We start from the raw sequence: 17,582 nt of genomic DNA, 5'->3' as shown, positions 1-17,582 counted from the left end.
AAGTCAGGATCTGGATGCAGGACCACTGTGTCTGGGTAAAATTTAGTATATGGGGAATCAGCCCTTAGAGCTGTGAGATCACTTACACGGCTTGCAGACGTAATGGCCACAAGGAAGGCAGTCTTTAGGCACAGCAGTTTCATGGAGGCTGACGCGGGGTTTGAAGGCAGCTTCTGTAAGCGTGGACAGCATAAGTGAGAGACCAAGGCTCAACTGGTGCCCACATCGGGTGTGTGGGGGACAGCCTTTCAAAAAATGCCTTTTTGAACACCTTTCAAAAAACATTTAGAGTCAGGGTGAACAAAAACTGACTTGCCGTTCCAGCCCGGGGTGGCAAGCTGAGATTGCAGCCAAGTGGACCTTAAGAGAGGTGTTGGAGAGACCCAAACCCTTGAGATAGGTGAGGTAGAGCAGTATTTGGCAAATCGAAGGCTGCAGCAGGTCAAAGCCCTTAGCAGACGAATAGGATGTGAAACGCTTCCATTTGCACATATAGTCCCATCTCGCCAGGGGCGTATCTAGGGTAGGCTGCTATTCAGCCTCCACACTGATAACAAGAGGGTCTTAAGGGCATGGTGTAGGACCAGACCCCTGTCTCTCATGAGGAAGTCCTGTTGAGGTGGAAGGTGAAGGTAAGAGTTCTTGCATAGCTGAAGCCGAGCCGGGAACGAGGGTTGCCAGGGCCACCAGGGACAGACCAGGATGCACTGAGTACACTCTTATAGTATCTTCCCCACCACTCTGGACATTAGTGGGAAGGGTGGGGGAGGAAAAGGTAATACAGCTTGTCCTTCCATTGCAGCTGGAAGGCATCCCCTAGTGAGTTAGGGCCGATGCCCACCCTAGAACAGACACTTTGCATTTTGTGCAGTGGCACGACAGAACAGAGTCATTCAGTTCCCACTCATGAAAGGTAGAGAAGGAGAGATCCCAGCTAAGGGAGTCAACCAAAATGTTATCCTCCTCAATATGTATAGCCATGGGTAGGATATCAAATCTCAGGCACCACTTGCTCAATGGAAGGTTGTTCAGGGACTTGGATACAGTGCACCCCAACCGTGCATGGAGGCATTGGTAGTGACTGATATAGTAGGGATCAGTTCCTGAAATTCCCCTTGCAAAAGGGAATCAAGCAGTGACCACCAGCACAGGTCTCGCAAGACTAACCACTTGTTTTGACTGTCTAGATTCGGCTGGAAGACAGCCAGCAGCCAGAGTTGTATTCTCCGCATTCTCAGTCATGGTGCATGAAGCCATGAGGCCCAGCAGATGTTGGATGGACCGAGCCTGTTGCTTGGGGGAAGACTGGAAAGCAATCACCATGAAGGAAATGGCCTAGGTACATTCTACAGGTAAGTAAGCGTGCTTCTGGCTGACATCCAGGATCGCACTGATGTACTGAATGACACGGGGCGGGGGGTGGGGGGGAGAGTCAGGACAGATTTCTTCATATTGACACTGAGCCCCATATCTGCCAGGAGAGATAGGGTAAGTTGTAGGTCGAACAATAGGGTAGACTTCTCTCTAGCCGTGATCAGCCAGTCATATGAACATAGGAAACTACCATATACTGAGTCAGACCATTGGTCTATCTAGCTCAGTATTGTCTTCACAGACTGGCAGCAACTTCTCCAAGGTTGCAGGCAGGAATCTCTCTCAGCCCTATCTTGGAGAAGCCAGGGAGGGAACTTGAAACCTTCTGCTCTTCCCAGAGCAGCTTCATCCCCTGAGGGGAATATCTTGTAGTGCTCACACATCAAGTCTCCCATTCAGATGCAACCAGGGCAGACCCTGCTTAGCTATGGGGACAAGTCATGCTTGCTACCACAAGACCAGCGACACCCTGTATATGCAGATAGGCAATGATGGCCGCCATGCACTTAGTGAAAACTCTAAGGGCGGTACAAAGGCCAAATGGGAGTACCTTGTACTGGTACGCCCTTGTGCCCAGGCAGAAACGTAGGAGCTGGCAATGCCAAAGCATTGTGCACATGAGGAAGGCGTCCTTTAGGTCTAGGGACACAAACCACTCCTCTTCCCACAACAACGGAAGAATGGAATGAAAGGAGATCATGCAAAACTTGGAAGTTTTGACAAACAAGTTCAACTCCCTCAAGTCCAGGATGGGATGGATCCTGCCATCATGCTTAGGAACCTGGAAATATCTGGAATAATAGCCGGGATGCATGGAAGAATATGGAACTGGTTCTATGACATCCTTTTGGAGTAGCGAAGAAACCTCTTCTTCAAGGATAGGAGTTGAGTGGGTGTATTTTATGCTTGCATGGGCGGCTAGAGAGTCAAATTCAATAGCATAGCCACTGGCCACTATACACAAGACTCAGGCATCTGATGTCGCTTGACGCCATGAAGGGAGCAAGGGGGTGAGACAGACAGAGATTGAGGGAATGGGGATAGATACTTCCAGGTCTTCATCGTTAAAATGACTGCTTGCATTGGTCCTGAGGCTTCAATTTTTGTTGGCCCTTTTGGTGCTGATGGAAGGGAACCTAGTTTACTCTCTAGACCCACGTCTAAAATTCCCTGTCCTGGGAAGGCAGGGGTTGGTATCGCTGCTAGTTATTAGGGTAGTACCTGTGCTGGAAAGACGAGATTTGAGATTGAGCAAAAGTCTTAGCGGTATATCTAGACTTTTTCAGTTTCTCCATCGTCTCATGAGTGTCTTTAGAGAATAGTCCTTCGCCATTGAACGGCAGATTTTCAGTTTTATTTTTCATGCCTGACTCCAAAGGTGTGGACCTGAGAAGGGCATGGTGATGGAGAGCGATGGACCCAGCCAGCACTTTGGACTCCGCTTCCGTCAGGTGTTTAGCTGTACTCAGATGCTGCCTGCTAAGATCAGCAGACTTGGAAAATGTTGATAGGAATTTGGCCTTAAAGGGCTCAGAAACAGCAGCAGCATCCTCTTTCAACATGTCCCAGGGGGACTGCTGATACTTGGCCATACAGGCCAGGTAGTTGGCAACTTTAAGGGAAAGGCAAGCAGAGGAGTAGAACCTTCTTGCTATAGAGTCCAATTGCAGCCCTCCTTATCCACTAGTGCTGAATGTTTCTGTGTGGACTTTGCTTGCAGGACGCAGTCTACCACCAACGAGTATGGTGCCGGGTGTTTGAACAGAAACGGGCAAGAAGCCACTAGGATCTGAAACAGACTCTCCATCTTTTTACAAGGAAGAGTGGAAGTCACTGGAGCAGACCAAGCCGCTTTGTAAGCAGTGAACAGGGCGAGGAGCATGGGCAACGCAGTAGGGTGAGCTACAGATGTGGTGGAAAGATAGCCATACAGGTACACAGGATCTTTGATTGTATCTTCAGGAGGGGATGCCTCCAGGCCTAAAGCCCTCGCTATCTCCTGTATTTTCACCCGGTAGGATTCAGTCTCCTCCATTGGAGAATTAGATGGTTGGTTTGCCACATTATCATCCGATGATGGGCCTAGTGGAGCCTCCGAGAACTCAGAGTCAGGGTCAGACACATAAGAAGACTCCCCATCAGTATCAGGATCCTCAGGTAACGGAGTCCTGGGACGGTGTCTGCAGGAGTAACAGGTTGAGCAGGTAGACGATATCGTACAAGCTGCCGGACCTGTGCAGGCACAGATGGGAGCTCAAGTGCAGGAAATACTGGCAGCACAGGCGTAGGCGATGGAGTCCTGGGCCTCGAAAGAGCATTTAAAAGGTTCAGCTGGATCCGGAGTAAAAGGTGCTGGAAGAGTCTCCCAGAGATGCATTGATTTCCATAGCCTATATTCTTGGAAGTCATATGGCAATGCAGGGGGGCTATCAAGGGAGCATGAATGGAAATGTTTCTTTGCCTGCAAATGCACTGGGTCAGAGGCCCCTGGGGTGCTGCTATAGTCCACAGGGTCTCTTGGGATATGAGAGGCAAAAAAGTGGAAGAGTTCCTTCCAGGGTACAGCTGATGGGCAAACTGGCATTGAGGTGGAAGGGCCACTCATAGGAGTTTTGGGAATAGGCAGAGGTAAGCTGGCTTCATCAGTATCAAGACCTTGGGACAAGGGGAAACCCTTGAAAGTAGAGCCTCAGGGTGTTGAATTTGCAAAGCCAAGTAGGCGCTCCAGTTCTTGTCAAAGTAGGTTTGCCAGTGCCAGATAGTAAAGAAGGTATAGCAGGCTGCAATAGCAAAAGGCGGAGAGGAGACTGGGCAGGCATCGACCCATGGGAGAGGACGATGGGCGAAGGTGGCGCCGAACGCACAGGTGAGAGATGAAGAGCAGTTGACTTGGCATCAAGAGAGGTCTGCGCTTGTGGCATTGTCGTCAATGTGGGCGCTGTTGATGTTGGGGCCAAAGCCACCGATGCTGGTGAGGGTGAGTGTCTTGAGCCCGAAGGTTGATGCTGAAACAGGAGGCACAGGCATCGAAGACGTTGAACACCTTGCAGCTAGAAGAGTAGGGGTCGACATCAGTGGAATTGGAGCTGAGCGTGCTGACATTGAGGAATGTCCCTGAGTGTCTGTGCCTGTGGCATTGCCGTTGATGTGGGCACTGTTGATGTCGGGGCCAAAGCCACTGATGCTGGTGAGGATGAGTGTCTTGAGCCCGAAGGTCGATGCTGAAACCCTGAGTGTTGAAGTCCCTCGATGCTGAGGGGGCCGGAACTGAAGCTCCCAACGTTGGAGGCTTGGAAGAAGATGAAGGCCAAGGTAAAAATGAGGTGGTCAGCTGCACTGAAGAAGGCGACGGGGTCTTAGTGGTAGACGACATCGCTGACTTAGGTGTCAAACTCAGCACTGAGTGTGACTTTGGCAAAGTGGAGAACGTTGAACTTGATGTCAAGGACCAAGTGTGCTTCTCATGCTTCTTGTGTGGCTCTCCCATAGATGAGTGGTGTCAGTCATGCTTATATTTCTGGGAGTGCTCACGGCCTTTCTCCAAGGGCTTCTTAAAATCTGCACTTGAAGACGTGGCAGACACGAGGTTGGCGCTGTGGTGGATGCTGACAGCACCGAGAGGCCAGACGGCGCCGATTTCAGCAGTGATGGCAGGCTCATCCTCAGGATTCCCAGATGGAGAATATTTCCATACAAAAGCCTTCAGTCATAATTCCCTGCTTAAATGGGTCTTTTTAAAAAATGACAAACAGACCTTGCAGGTACTGGTATTATGACTATCCCCCAAACATATGAGGCAGTCAGCATGGCCATCAGAGGGCATAGTGTCCCTGCAGGTCGCACACCTTTAAAAACTTTTAGGAGTAGACATAGCCAAGTCCAAAAAACTATCCGAGGTCAGCCTAATTGGAGATAAATTGCCATGTCCAGAAACACAGTCCTGATAGTAGTCAAAAACAGTCCAAGGTCAAACAATCCAAATACAGCAGTAAATCTGAGAGACAGAAGAATAGTCAAAAACACAGTCCATGTCAAAGCATAGAGAGTTAGATAAAGAGAAAAACAGTCCAAGTCAAAACCAAGAACACAGTCCAAATAACAATATTCACTTTCTCACAAGAACAAGAAAACAGGAGCAGATAATTCACGAGGCAGCACAAGAAGCAGACAAGAAGGAACTGAAGAGGGAGATGTTCTACAGCCGGCTGAAGAGGGAGGTGCTCTACAGTAGGCTCCAATATCACTACACCTTAAAGGGACAGAGAGCACCTATATGGAGCTATAGATTCTTCCGTGGGCCTCCTGAGCAGGCGCAGAAGACCCAGTTGTGAGGGACCATGGATCCCTACAGAGATAAGGTTGTTACTGAACCCTTAGGTAGGCTGTAATGAGTTTAACTTGGAGGATTGCAAGTTGTGAGCTCTAACCTAACTTGGGAAGTTTTTTGGGTTTTTTTAGAGAAGTGCTTTAACCAGGGGTGAATTAAGCCTTTTGCTGTCTGTAAGTAGCCAAGGATTTGCTGTCCCCACTGCTGCAGCGAGGGTAGGGGTGGCAAGGGGAAAGTCCCCTCTTTTTTCATCTAAAAAACACTGATTCACGGTGGGATGGGGGAGCAAAGGCTGCACAGTGTGGCGGCTGCAGGGAGGGGGGTGAGAGGAAAGTTTCCCCATTTACTTTAAAGTGCCTCTGTGTGGTGGGATGGGGTGGCAGCGGCTGCAGCGGGAAGGGTGGTGGTGGGGCGAGGTGAACCCCCCCCCTTTACCTTTAAAAGCAATGCCGCTGCATGGCAGGGCAGTGAGAGTGAGCTCCTTCCAGCTCCTCTCCTCCCTCCCACTGCACACCCCCGTCTGGAGCCTGTTTTGGACCTGTCTCGGAGAAAGGCCCATAACAGACTGTAGATGGGGGTGTGAGTGGGAGGGAGGAGGGGAGTTGGAAGGAGCTCACTCTCATTGCCCTGCCATGCAGTGGCATTGCTTTTAAAGGTAAAGGGGGGGGGGCGCGGTTCACCTCGGCCCACCACCACCCTTCCCGCTGCAGCTGCTGCCACCCAATCCCACCATGCAGCGACATTTTAAAGTAAAAGGGGAAACTTTCCCCTCAACTCCAGAGAGGGATGGCAAAATTTGGCCACTGTAGGGAAGTGCCCACATTGCCTCTCCTTAAATCTGCCACTGGCTTTAACAAATCATGTCAAACTGCTTAAAAAGATCAGCAGCTGAAAGTGGTGCATTTAAATAATTTAAAGCACAATGGAAGACCCCCAAACCTATCTGCCACAAGTTGTAATGCAGAAGGATGTTGTGCAAAGATGTTACAAAGAGGGCTGGTTCGGATGGAGTCGGCCTCTGTGCTATGTCCCTAAGCCTTGGAAATACACACTCCCTCCTCCCGTCCCCCTAGATATTTTAACCTATCTAGGTTAAAATAAGCTGAGATTGGTCATGCCAGCAGAACCCACCAAACTTGGCTTATTATAACCTACTTGTTTCAAATAACCCAAGACCTTTAAGGTTTGCAATGAGTTACAGGTTATTTGAAGCCATCATCTTGTATCAAGAAAATCACTTGAGGTAAAGTAAGCAAAACTATACATCATCATGCTTTCTTTTAAAAGCTGATAGTCGGCACACAATGCTGTTAATTTATCTCCAGTAATGAAAGTGAGAATTATTTGAAGTTTCTGGCTTGATTTGTTGGTGTCTTATTCTACATACTGCATGGTTAGCTTTTTATATCCAGAAAGATATTGTTATTCAACTATGCTTTGCTTATAGTTGATAACAGCTAAATTATAGTTAGTAGCTCAGTGGTATATATGCAACAAATAACACTTCTAGTAAACTATAACACCTGTGTACATTACAGTTAGAGATGTGCATGAACTGAGGTTCGTGCACAGGTTTGGTGCCACGGGGAGGGGAGTGGTGAGCAGAGTCTTTAAAAAAAGAGGAGAGCAGGTCCTTACCTGCTCTCCGCCGTCGCTTGCAGCTTCCTGCTGCGACGGCGCTGCCCCCAAGAACCCGCGCACAGAGAGAGAGAGAGAGAGAGAGAGAATGAATTATTATTATCGCCCAATTCTATATAGGTTTCCTTGGAGGTAAGTCCCACTGTGTTCAGCAGGGCATACTCCCAGACGAGCGTCCCCAGCACAGCTGCCTTAGGCAGGGATAAAAGCAGACAAGTTTGTGATTTTCTTAAAAGAGGAAAGAGAGACATAGTGACTAAAGTCTGAAAGTAAATGATTGCATGGAACAAGATAGCTCTATATCTTGATGTTTGCAGTGAAATAAATTCACATCAAGCCTGAGTAAACTGATGAGTCAGAGTGCTTAATGGATGCAGCAGAATAGAATTCTGAGGATAACATACTAAGAGCATCCACTTTCTTATTTGAGAAAACCAAATGAGCTAAGCCTTGGAACAATATACCCAAATGACAAAATGTCCCCCATGAAACCGTTCCTAGGCTGCAATCCTCACTCCTCCACAACTGAAAAAGTGCACTGAGAATAACCTTTCTAAGCTTTGCTGTTGCTCTTGCTTGAGGGAAATGAAATACCCTCTAGGGGCAAAACGTATCTGTTTAAATACTTTGTATAAAGCCATAATGAACCTCTAAAGGAAAGCGCAATGATAACACATGAAAGAAGTACACATTGTGAAAAGCAACAAATCTGCAAAATCAATACTTTTCTGGAAAAAAATCATACTTACAGGAACATCAACATACTTTGCAGCGGCTTTCACCTTTAAACATGTAAAAGTAAGAAACAAATACTGTAACTGGCCACCTTTAGCTAAGCGGACAATAATAATCAACTGTTAAAAAGCTGAGGTACTTACAGTGAATGAGAGTATTGATGAGAAGAATGTGCCTTCATCATACCTTGATAATTTAGACAGAACACCTTCCAACACTGCAACAAACTACATTAAGAGGCACATTGTAAATATTAGTAAAGGGCCAAGGCACAGAGGGGTTGTAAACCAACGACTCTTACAACTGAGGAGAATATTTTCTCCTGTGGCTGGTACTGTGCAAACAAGCACTGTACATTAGCATGTCCCCTATCAGATCTAATGAAATAAAAAAATAGTTGATCTATCTAGCAATTAATAAATAAATAATAAATAATTCGATTTCTATACCGCCTTCTAAAAATGGCTCAGGGTGGTTTACACAGAGAAACAATAAATAAATAAGATGTATTTGTATAAAAGAAATACAAATTCATGTTGCTGAAGGACACAAATTAATAGTCAACCACAATACTATTACTAAAAAATGTCATTAAAATGACAGTATTAGGACTTAAAAGATGGAACCTAGCATGTATTTTTCTTATGTTAAAGGTGGTGAATTTTTCAAGGTGAAATTAGCTAAGCTGGTTTTAGTATCCAGAATCATTTATTTAGTTAAGGCAGCTTTAAGTTAGTGTTCAACTGAACTACTACTGCAGCAGCACCAAACAGACAACAAACCCTCATTTTCTCACTGTAGCTTTATTTTTGCTAGAATCTAGGACTTATGTCTGCATTTCCTTGGGCGCATCTTCAGGATATATACATCCTAAAATATAAAATTCCCTGAGGTCTTTGATGATATTCCACTCAATCATAATTTAACACTGTGCTGCTGACTGCTTATTTATTCTGGGTTTATGCAGCACAATAATGATTCATGTTCAACATCATGTTCAAATTAGCACTATGGGAAATAATACATTTTATTTGGCACAGTAGACAACTGGTGACAGCAACTTGCACAATACATCTGAGGCAAAGTAGATACAAGAGATGTGAGCAAACTTTTGTTTGCTTTTACAATGAAAAGCAAAAAAGACTACTATCTCCCTCACCAGGGTTCCTGTCAGGGAATTGGCCTATATTGAATGGTCTCCACCTCTATCTGGAGACCAAGGATAGACTGGGATTTCTGTTGGTACACTGTTCACCCCATTGCCCAACAGAGTCCCTAACTGAGCTGGCTAACTTGGTTGTGGAGCAGATGGAGTCTCCCAGACTAGTAGTTCTGGGGGACTTTAATGTTCACTTTGGAACCAACTTGTCAGGATCGGCTCAGGAGTTCATAGTGGCCATGACAACTATGGGCCTATCCCAAGTGGTCTTGGGACCAACACACATTGCTGGTCACACTAGCAATTAGTTTTTTGCTCTGATCAGGAAGGCGTTCCGTGGTTGGTGACTCCCGTGACCTCCCCATTGTCATGGACTGACCACCATCTGGTTCAGGTTGGACTCACAGACTCAACCCTCCTCCACAGGGGTGAAGGACCTATTAGGATGGTCTGCCCAAAAAGGCTATTGGATCCTATAAGATTCCAAGAAGCCTTAGAAGGTTTTAAGGTTGGTTCTGCCAGTGATTCTGTTGATGCCCTGGTTCAGACTTGGAATAATGAACTCACTAGGGCAATAGACATGATTGCTCCTAAGTGCCCTCTCCGACCCGCTTCTAAATTAGCCCCTTGATATACAGAAGAGCTATGGGGACTGAAGTGGCAAGGTAGATGGCTCAAGCACAAGTGGAGAAAGACTCGGCTCGAATCCGACCAATTACAACACAGAGTGCATTTGAAGATCTATGCTCTGGCAATGCACGCAGCAAAGAAACAGTTCTTTTCTGCCTACATTGCTTCTGCAAGCTCATGTCCAGAGGAGTGTCTAGGGTTGTGAGGCAGCTAGTACATGCCCCTCCTCTGTCATGACATTTTTAATGAGTTTTTTTTACAGACAAAAATCTCTCATATTCGGGCTGAACTAGACTCTACAGTTACCTCAGAGTCTATTGTGGAGGTGTCCAGCAGCTCCTCTTGTGTGCCTAAATTGGATCGATTTCAGTTTGTGACTCCCAAGGATGTGGACAAGATACTTGGGACACTGCACCTCATCACCTGTTCTCTCAACCCTTGCCCAACATGGCTTATATGATCTAGTAGCAATGTTATTAGAGGGCCTTGTTAAGATCATTAATGCTTCTGTGAGGGAGGGCAGGATGCCTCCTTGTCTCAAGGAGACAATTATTAGAACACTCTTGAAGAGGCCTGCATTGGAACCCTAAGAATTGGGCAATTATAGGCCTGTCTCCAACTTCTCCTTGTTGGGCAAGGTGATCAAACGGGTGGTGGTGTCTCAACTCCAGGCTGTCCTGGGGGAAGCAGATTATCTGGACCCATTTCAAACTGGCTTTCAGGCAGGTTATGGGGTTGAGACAGCCTTGGTCGGCCTATTGGATGATCTCCAATTAGGAATTGATGGGGGAGTGTGACTTTTGATCCTTTTGGATCTCTTGGTGGCTTTCGATATCATCAACCATGGGATCCTTCTCGGGTGCCTAAAGGGGTTGGGAGTGGGAGGCACAACTCTGCAGTGGTTCCATTCCTACCTCTTGGGTAGGTTCCAGATGGTGTCGCTTGGAGACTGTTGCTCTTCAAAACAAGAGCAAGTCCTGCAAGGCTCCATACTGTCTCCAATGCTTTTTAACATCTACATGAACCCGCTGGGAGAGATCATTAGAGGATCTGGTGCAGGGTGTTATCAGTATGCTAATGACATCCAAATCTATTTTTTCCATGTCAAATTCATCAGGAAATGGCCTAACTTCCCTAAATGCCTGCCTAGAGGCAGTAATGGGCTGGATGAGGGAGAACAAACTGAGGATGACTCCAAGCACGACGGAGGTATTCATTGTGGGAGGTCAAGACTTAGGAAGTGGTTTAGGTGGTTCTGGACACGGTTGAACTCCCCAGAAAGAGAAGGTACGTAGTCTGGGAGTACTTCTGGTCCCAAACCACTCCCTGATTTCTCAGGTTGAGGCAGTGGCCAGGAATGCTTTTTATCAGCTTTGGCTGAATTGCCAGCTGCGTCCATTTCTGGATATAAATGACCTTAAAACTATGGTACATATGCTGGTAACATCCAGACTTGACTACTGCATCTACGTTGGGCTGCCTTTGTATGTAGTTGTATTTTTAAAAAGAATGGCTCTGCTCAATCCATTTCAGCAGATTTTCTGCTCAAAACCACCCTCTCCTCTCCTCCCCCAGCTGCTTTTCTACTTCTGGAGAAAAAGAAAATATTTTAAGTGAAAAACTACCAGAAGGGAAAGGGTTAAGCAGCCCTTCTTTGGTTCAGATTAGCAGCCTCCTTCAGCTGCCTTTAAAAAAATAAAAAAATTTTAAAAAGAAAAAAGTTCGGAGACTTTTTAGTCTTCAGTGTAACGGCTTATTTGGCCCTCAGCTATAGGGCACAATAAAGTTAATACTGTGAAGGAAGCATATTGTGCTTCACTACTGCATCACTCAAAATCCAAGGACTTGAAAGCCACCTTTGTGGGCAACTAATGAGATTCTGCATACAATTAGTTTAAAGAGGTTTTCCAAAAACAATCCAACAACACAAATTCTCAAATCATTCTAATTCTGGAAGTCATGTCATAAGTGGCACAAAGCAAACCAAAAACCTTATCATCTGGAAAATACAAAACCACACACACACACACACACACACACACACTCCACATTGTAGTGTTATTAGCTGTCATACCACCCCAAGCATGCTTATATGTGAATAGGCTGATGACGAGCCTAACAAGTGTTTTAAAGAATAATTGCTTGACATCTAGAAGCTCTCCCCTGGAATACATGAGCAGCATTTTATGAGTGAGAGGACAGGACAAAATTCTATCTGGCATGCTGTTAATGGCCACTCTAACAGTGTCATAACAGTGTCATATTCTTTGTTCTCTGTAAGGCTCTGAGAGTCTCACCTTGCAACAATCCAGACTCCTAATGGCTTAAAGGAGTGACAGCAGTGAACTCATCACATCCTTAACCTGCCCCTTTTTTTTTTTACCATATCATCTGTACATAATTTGTTTCAATATTATCTGAAATATATACAGTACTTGGATCGCTACACAGAGAAACAAGAGGTGATCTTTGCTCTGTTTGGATATAAGAAAGGGGTTTTACTCCAGTTATGATACCAGTTTTCTGGTTTGCTAATAATATACCAATGCACAGCTCAGGCACGGAGTAAATGTGTAAAATCCTTTAAAAAAAATGAACATATAAAAAACTGCCAGACCTTACAGAGAGCCAGGCATGAGGCTGTTTTCAAGACCAGCCTAACCCTACCTGGGCCGCCCCAAGCAGGGTTAGGCTGGTTGTGAGAAGTGGCGGGATCCACGTGGATCGCTCCACTACCCACCTGACTAACCCCCTTAACAAACCTGGCTTTTAGTCAAAGTTAAGGGTGCTCCCACATGGTTACCCAGCTATCATGTGGTTCCTTGGGCTGCATAAAGAGATGGGTGCATAGACCACCCCTCTGATGAGGGAATTCCCAGTGTGTCACACACTGCATTGAGGGATGCCTGGTGGCCAGAAAAACAGGTTGCTTATCTGTAACTGATGATCTGGTAGTGATCCGTTGGCATGCATTAGAAATGGGTTCTATACCTGCGCTGAAGCCTATTGGTGTGGACTACCACAGCCCTTTTCGGCACTTGCACCCTGCCCCTTTTGACCACGTGGCTATTTAAGGCGGGAGGAAGAGCTAGTACTTCAGTTCCTGGACGACCACTGGAGTAGGCAATCATCTTTGTAGTCGCAGGTGATTTCTATGATGTAGACTTGTACACTACAGCAGAGGGGAGGTTTGGGAGGGTCTAATGGATGTCAACAGATCACTACCAGATCATCAGTTACAGGTGAGCAACCTGTTTATCTGGGTCATGATCTGTTGAATCCATTAGAAATGGATGATTAGTTAGCTCCTTTAGGAGGCGGGAGAGGTAGTTACTGTAACATCCTTTTAAGAACTCCTCTCCCAAAATTTGCCTCCGCTGCAGAGCCAAGTCAATGGCATAGTGCTTTACAAAGGGCAACTCTGAGGACCAGGTTGCAGCCTTACAGATGTCCTTGGATGATATGCCTAACAGATGAGCCACTGAAGTTCCATATGCCCTAGTTGAGTGTGCCTTTATGGACTTCGGTGGCTGTACTTTCTGTAACTTGTAAGTCATGAGGGTAAGTTCTACTAGCCAGTGGGATAACCTTTGTTTGGATAAAGCCTGGCCTTGTAATTTTCCTTTGTAGAATATAAACAATCTTTTCGTCTTTCTAATAGCCTTTGTTCTTGACAGGTAGAATAGAAGTGTCCTCCTGAAATCTAGGAAATGCAGGGTATTTCCAGAGAAGTAGCTGGAGTGCTAAAGAAGTAAGGTAAAGTGTGCCATCGAGTCGGTGTTGACTCCTGGTGACCACAGAGCCCTGTGGTTGTCTTTGGTGGAATACAGGAGGAGTTTACCATTGCCTTCTCCCATGCAGTATGAGATGATGCCTTTCGGCATCTTCCTATATTTATGTTGCTGTCACGCCCTCGATCTCAGACAGCGAGGAGGAAGGGGAAGCTGTCAACTTTCCAGCCGATGCAGGAGTGTCTGAGGGGCAGAGCAGACACAACAACCTGAATCAACTCTGATGATTCAGAGCAGACACAACAACCTGAGACAGCAGAAATCGCGAAGGACCAATCCGAAGAGGAGCTATGCAATCAACCCCCGCTGACTCCACAACAGCGGCGTCTGTCGAGGCGCAGGACTCAATTAGAGACTATTAGGAGGAGCAAACACCTCTTGCAGGGGGCTGATAAGCCTTGAATTCCTGCCAGCTGGGAGCTCTCGGCTTGCACTATAAATCACGTCACCAGCTTTCTACTCACTGCTGAAAAGCAGCATTTGTCAACCTCCGTGTCGACAGCGTGCAGCCAAGTCTGGTCAAGATGAACTTTCCGAGCTGTATCCAGTTGCAGCAGCTCCGTTTTGTCCCGTGATCTTCCCTGGCAGTTGGCCAGACCCTGACAGCTGCTCGATATAGGTGTTTCCCATGGTCTGGGAAACATACCAGCGGGGATTCAAACTGGCAACCTCTGGCTTGCTAATCAAGTCATTTCCCTGCTGCACCATTAGGTGTAGGTAGCACGATATCCTGGTTTATGTGGAAATCTGTCACAATCATTGGCAAGAATGCGATATCGGGGCGTAGTAAAACCTTATCCGGGAAGAAGGTGTGAGGTATGTCCATCCTCAAGGCTGTTTGCTCACTCACCCTGTGGGCGGTTGTCGTAACCACTAAAAAGGCAGTTTTATGGGGGACCAGTTTCAGGTTAGTGGTAGCCAGAGGCTCAAAATGTGCAACTGTTAGAGCAGAAGGGACCAAAGATATACTCCACTGCTCTAGTGGCTGATGAAATGGAGGATATAGGTTGGTGAGACCTTTTAAGAAGCTCTTGCAGCTGGGGGTGGGAGAATACTGTCTTTCCATCCTAGCCCGGGTATTTAGCTGCTAAGTGTACTTTAATGGAGACATTAGATAGCAGGTTGGTCTTTAGTGTAGTCAGATATAACAGGATCTGGGGCACTGTAACTTGCAAAGGGAGGAAGCCGTTCAAAGCCGCATAGCAATGGAACCACTTCCATTTACTTACATGGTTCTTTCTAGTGGAAGGCTTTCTCTGGTTAAGCAAGATCTTTCTTAAAAGCCTATCCTCCAGGCTGTTAGTTTCAGCGTGGGCACCTCTGGGTGCAGCACCTGCCCGCTTTCCCATGACAGAAAATCTGGGAACCGCGGAAGCCTCCTGTATGTGTGACTGGACAGTCTGAGTTGATATGGAAACCATGACTGTCGGGGTGTTATCAGGTTATCATGGTGTTATCAGGATATATGACATGGTGTTATCAGGATACATGTGTTCTGGCAGGTCAGAAGTCATGTAACTACCCTCCCTATGAGTGGTAGTGGTGGATAAATGTACAATAGGTGCTGGAACCAGTCTATTTAGAATGCATCCCCTATCAGCTACAGGTCATGACCTGCTCTTGAGCAATATGCTGCACACTTGGTATTTTGACCCGTCACAAATAAGTCTATTTCGAAGTCAAGTACTTGTTGCTCAATTCCCACTCGTGTCTCTTTATCCTGGTAAATGAGTGACTTAGATCGTCGGGAAGAACATTGCTCGTCCCTTTTATATGTATGGCCTGGGGAGTGATACTGTTTCTGATGCATCAGTGCCATATCTGAACACTCAACGTACATAGAGACCTGGACACCGCCAAATCCTTGCCTGTTTAGATAAGCAATCGCTGTTGTATTGTCCAATTGCAACTGCACAGTTTGCCCCTTCAGCATAGGCAGAAACACTTTCATGGCTTGAAACACAGCCAGGAGCTCCAAGAAACTGATGTGGATGTGTCTCTGCTGGTAGTTCCTCTACTGTACTGCCACTGCAGTTACCTCCCCAGCCCAACATTGAGGCATCTTTGTCACCCACACCATGGGAGAATCCAGTTGAAACGAGACACTTTGTAGCAGGTTCTCTGTGTGAATCCACCAACCCAAGGACTGGAGTATTTGCGGTGGTATGTTCAAGCATTTTGGGGGGCTGTCCCCATGCAGGCGGAAGGTGGAAATGAATCACAACTGCAACTTCCTCATTTTCAGGCCTGTCGTCTTACAAGAAGCCAAACCGTTGTCTTACAAGAAGCCATAAGGCCTAGGAGGCATTGAACCTGCCTCACGTGTTGTGTCAGGTTCAAATGGAACTGACGCATAAGCTCCGAGATGGCTTGGAATCTCTCCTGCGGTAAGTAGGCCTTCCCTGTCTGCGTGTCCAGGATAGCCCCTATATAGCAAGAATTCTCAACGTTGGGTCCCCAGATGTTATTGGACCAATGCTCATAATCCCCAACCAAAGGCCACTGCAACTGGGGATTATGGGCATTGAAGTCCAAGAACATCTGGGGACCCAACACTGCGAATCCCTGCTATATAGGATTGATGTCACTGGAGCCAGATGTGATTTTTCCCCAGATTCTATCCCGAGGACTTGGACAAGGTGCAATAAGTACTGTATCTGAGAAAGTAACCCTTCTTTGTCTTTTGATGCCAGTAGCCAATCGTCTAGATAAAGATAGATTGCCAGCCACCTGGTTCTGAGGTGTGCCACAACTGCAGCCGTGCACTTTGTGAAGACTCGGGGGGCAGTGCAGAGGCCAAACAGTAGCATGTGATATTGGTAAATTGAGTTGCCTACTGTGAATCTCAGATATTTGCAGTACGATGGTCTGATCCCTATGTGAAAATAAGCACCCCACAGGAGTAATGTTGCAAGCCACCGCTTCTGATGTAGAAGCGGCAGAATGTCTTGCAATGTTATCATTCGATACTTATTCACATGAATGAACTTGTTCAGATGTCTCAGGTCCATTATAGGTTGTTCTCCACCATTCCTTTTGGGGACTTGAAAGTAGCAGGAGTAGACTCCCTCCCGTCTCTGTGTCCACTGCACTGGGACAATCGCTTTCTTGTTCAACAACTCTTGCACCTCCTTCTGTAGTGCTAGAGTAAAATGTTTGTAGTGCTAGTGTAAAATGCCCCCCTTTGTACACTGGATATACTTTGAATTCTATAGTGTAGCCTGAAGAGACTATCTTCAACACCCATCGACCCAATGTTATGTGGTGCCATGCATGGGTATGGCTGACCAATCTGATGTTGTTTATGGCTGAAGATGTTATTATTGGAGCCTGATAGCTGTTGCAGGCAGTTACACTCAAAGCTATGTTGTTGGGGTAGGCTGATATTTGAACTGGGTTTGAGTCCCCTGTTGATAAATGGTGCAATGGGCTGTTGCTGACCCCAAAGGTGCTGCTTCTGAGCCTCCACCTGTTTATTACACTGGCCCTGACTGTTTTTGTTCTTGGATTGGTAATGCTTTTTATTGTATGGTTTGAAAGACTTTTTGAAATCTCTGCGGTTCTGTTGCCTATAGCTGGAACGTGGCCTGTCATAAGGTTTGAATTTTGGAGTATTGTAGGATCTGGATGCTGTCATAAAAGTCTTTGCCATGAACTTCATCTTTCAAAGTTTTTCCATAGTTGAGTCTGTCTGTTCTGAGACCAAACCATTTCCATCAAATGGAAGCCCTTCAATCTTATCTTTTATGCCATATTGAAGGGAGGCTGATCTGAGCCTTGCATGGCGCCTTAATGTGAGTGATGTGGTCATTGCCCTGGGCTCAGATTTAGCCAGGTTGCTTAGCCATACTTATTTGTGGCTGTGGCACAGTTGCCGATTTTAACATGGTATTTTTGAAATGTGCTTTGAACTCCTCTGGAGTAATGC

At 46.3% G+C, this 17,582-nt stretch overlaps 1 protein-coding gene across 29 annotated transcripts in view; it reads right to left on the bottom strand.

Moving 5' to 3' along the window:
• CADPS2 (calcium dependent secretion activator 2) overlaps positions 1-17,582 on the bottom strand; it is a 522,314-nt gene that overhangs the window by 61,058 nt on the left and 443,674 nt on the right. For 23 of the 29 annotated variants that reach the window (XR_008307725.1, XR_008307727.1, XR_008307726.1 and 20 more), the window contains 2 exons: positions 8,218-8,301; positions 8,089-8,121 (listed from right to left, as the gene is read on the bottom strand). The exons of 3 other annotated variants lie outside the window; for them this stretch is intronic. Coding sequence is in view for 23 of the 26 variants with exons in the window: in XM_053251790.1 (XP_053107765.1) it covers positions 8,089-8,121; positions 8,218-8,301 (117 nt within the window). In the remaining 3 variants the exon portion in view is untranslated. The remainder of the gene's footprint in view (positions 1-8,088; positions 8,122-8,217; positions 8,302-17,582) is intronic. 3 more of the 29 variants (XM_053251795.1, XM_053251798.1, XM_053251799.1) reach the window with 1 other exon arrangement.

This window comes from Hemicordylus capensis, chromosome 5 (assembly GCF_027244095.1).
Source record: "Hemicordylus capensis ecotype Gifberg chromosome 5, rHemCap1.1.pri, whole genome shotgun sequence".
Lineage (NCBI taxonomy): Eukaryota > Metazoa > Chordata > Lepidosauria > Squamata > Cordylidae > Hemicordylus > Hemicordylus capensis.
The sequence above is the reverse complement of the archived record's forward strand: the minus strand, read 5'-3'. Positions and strand labels throughout refer to the sequence as shown.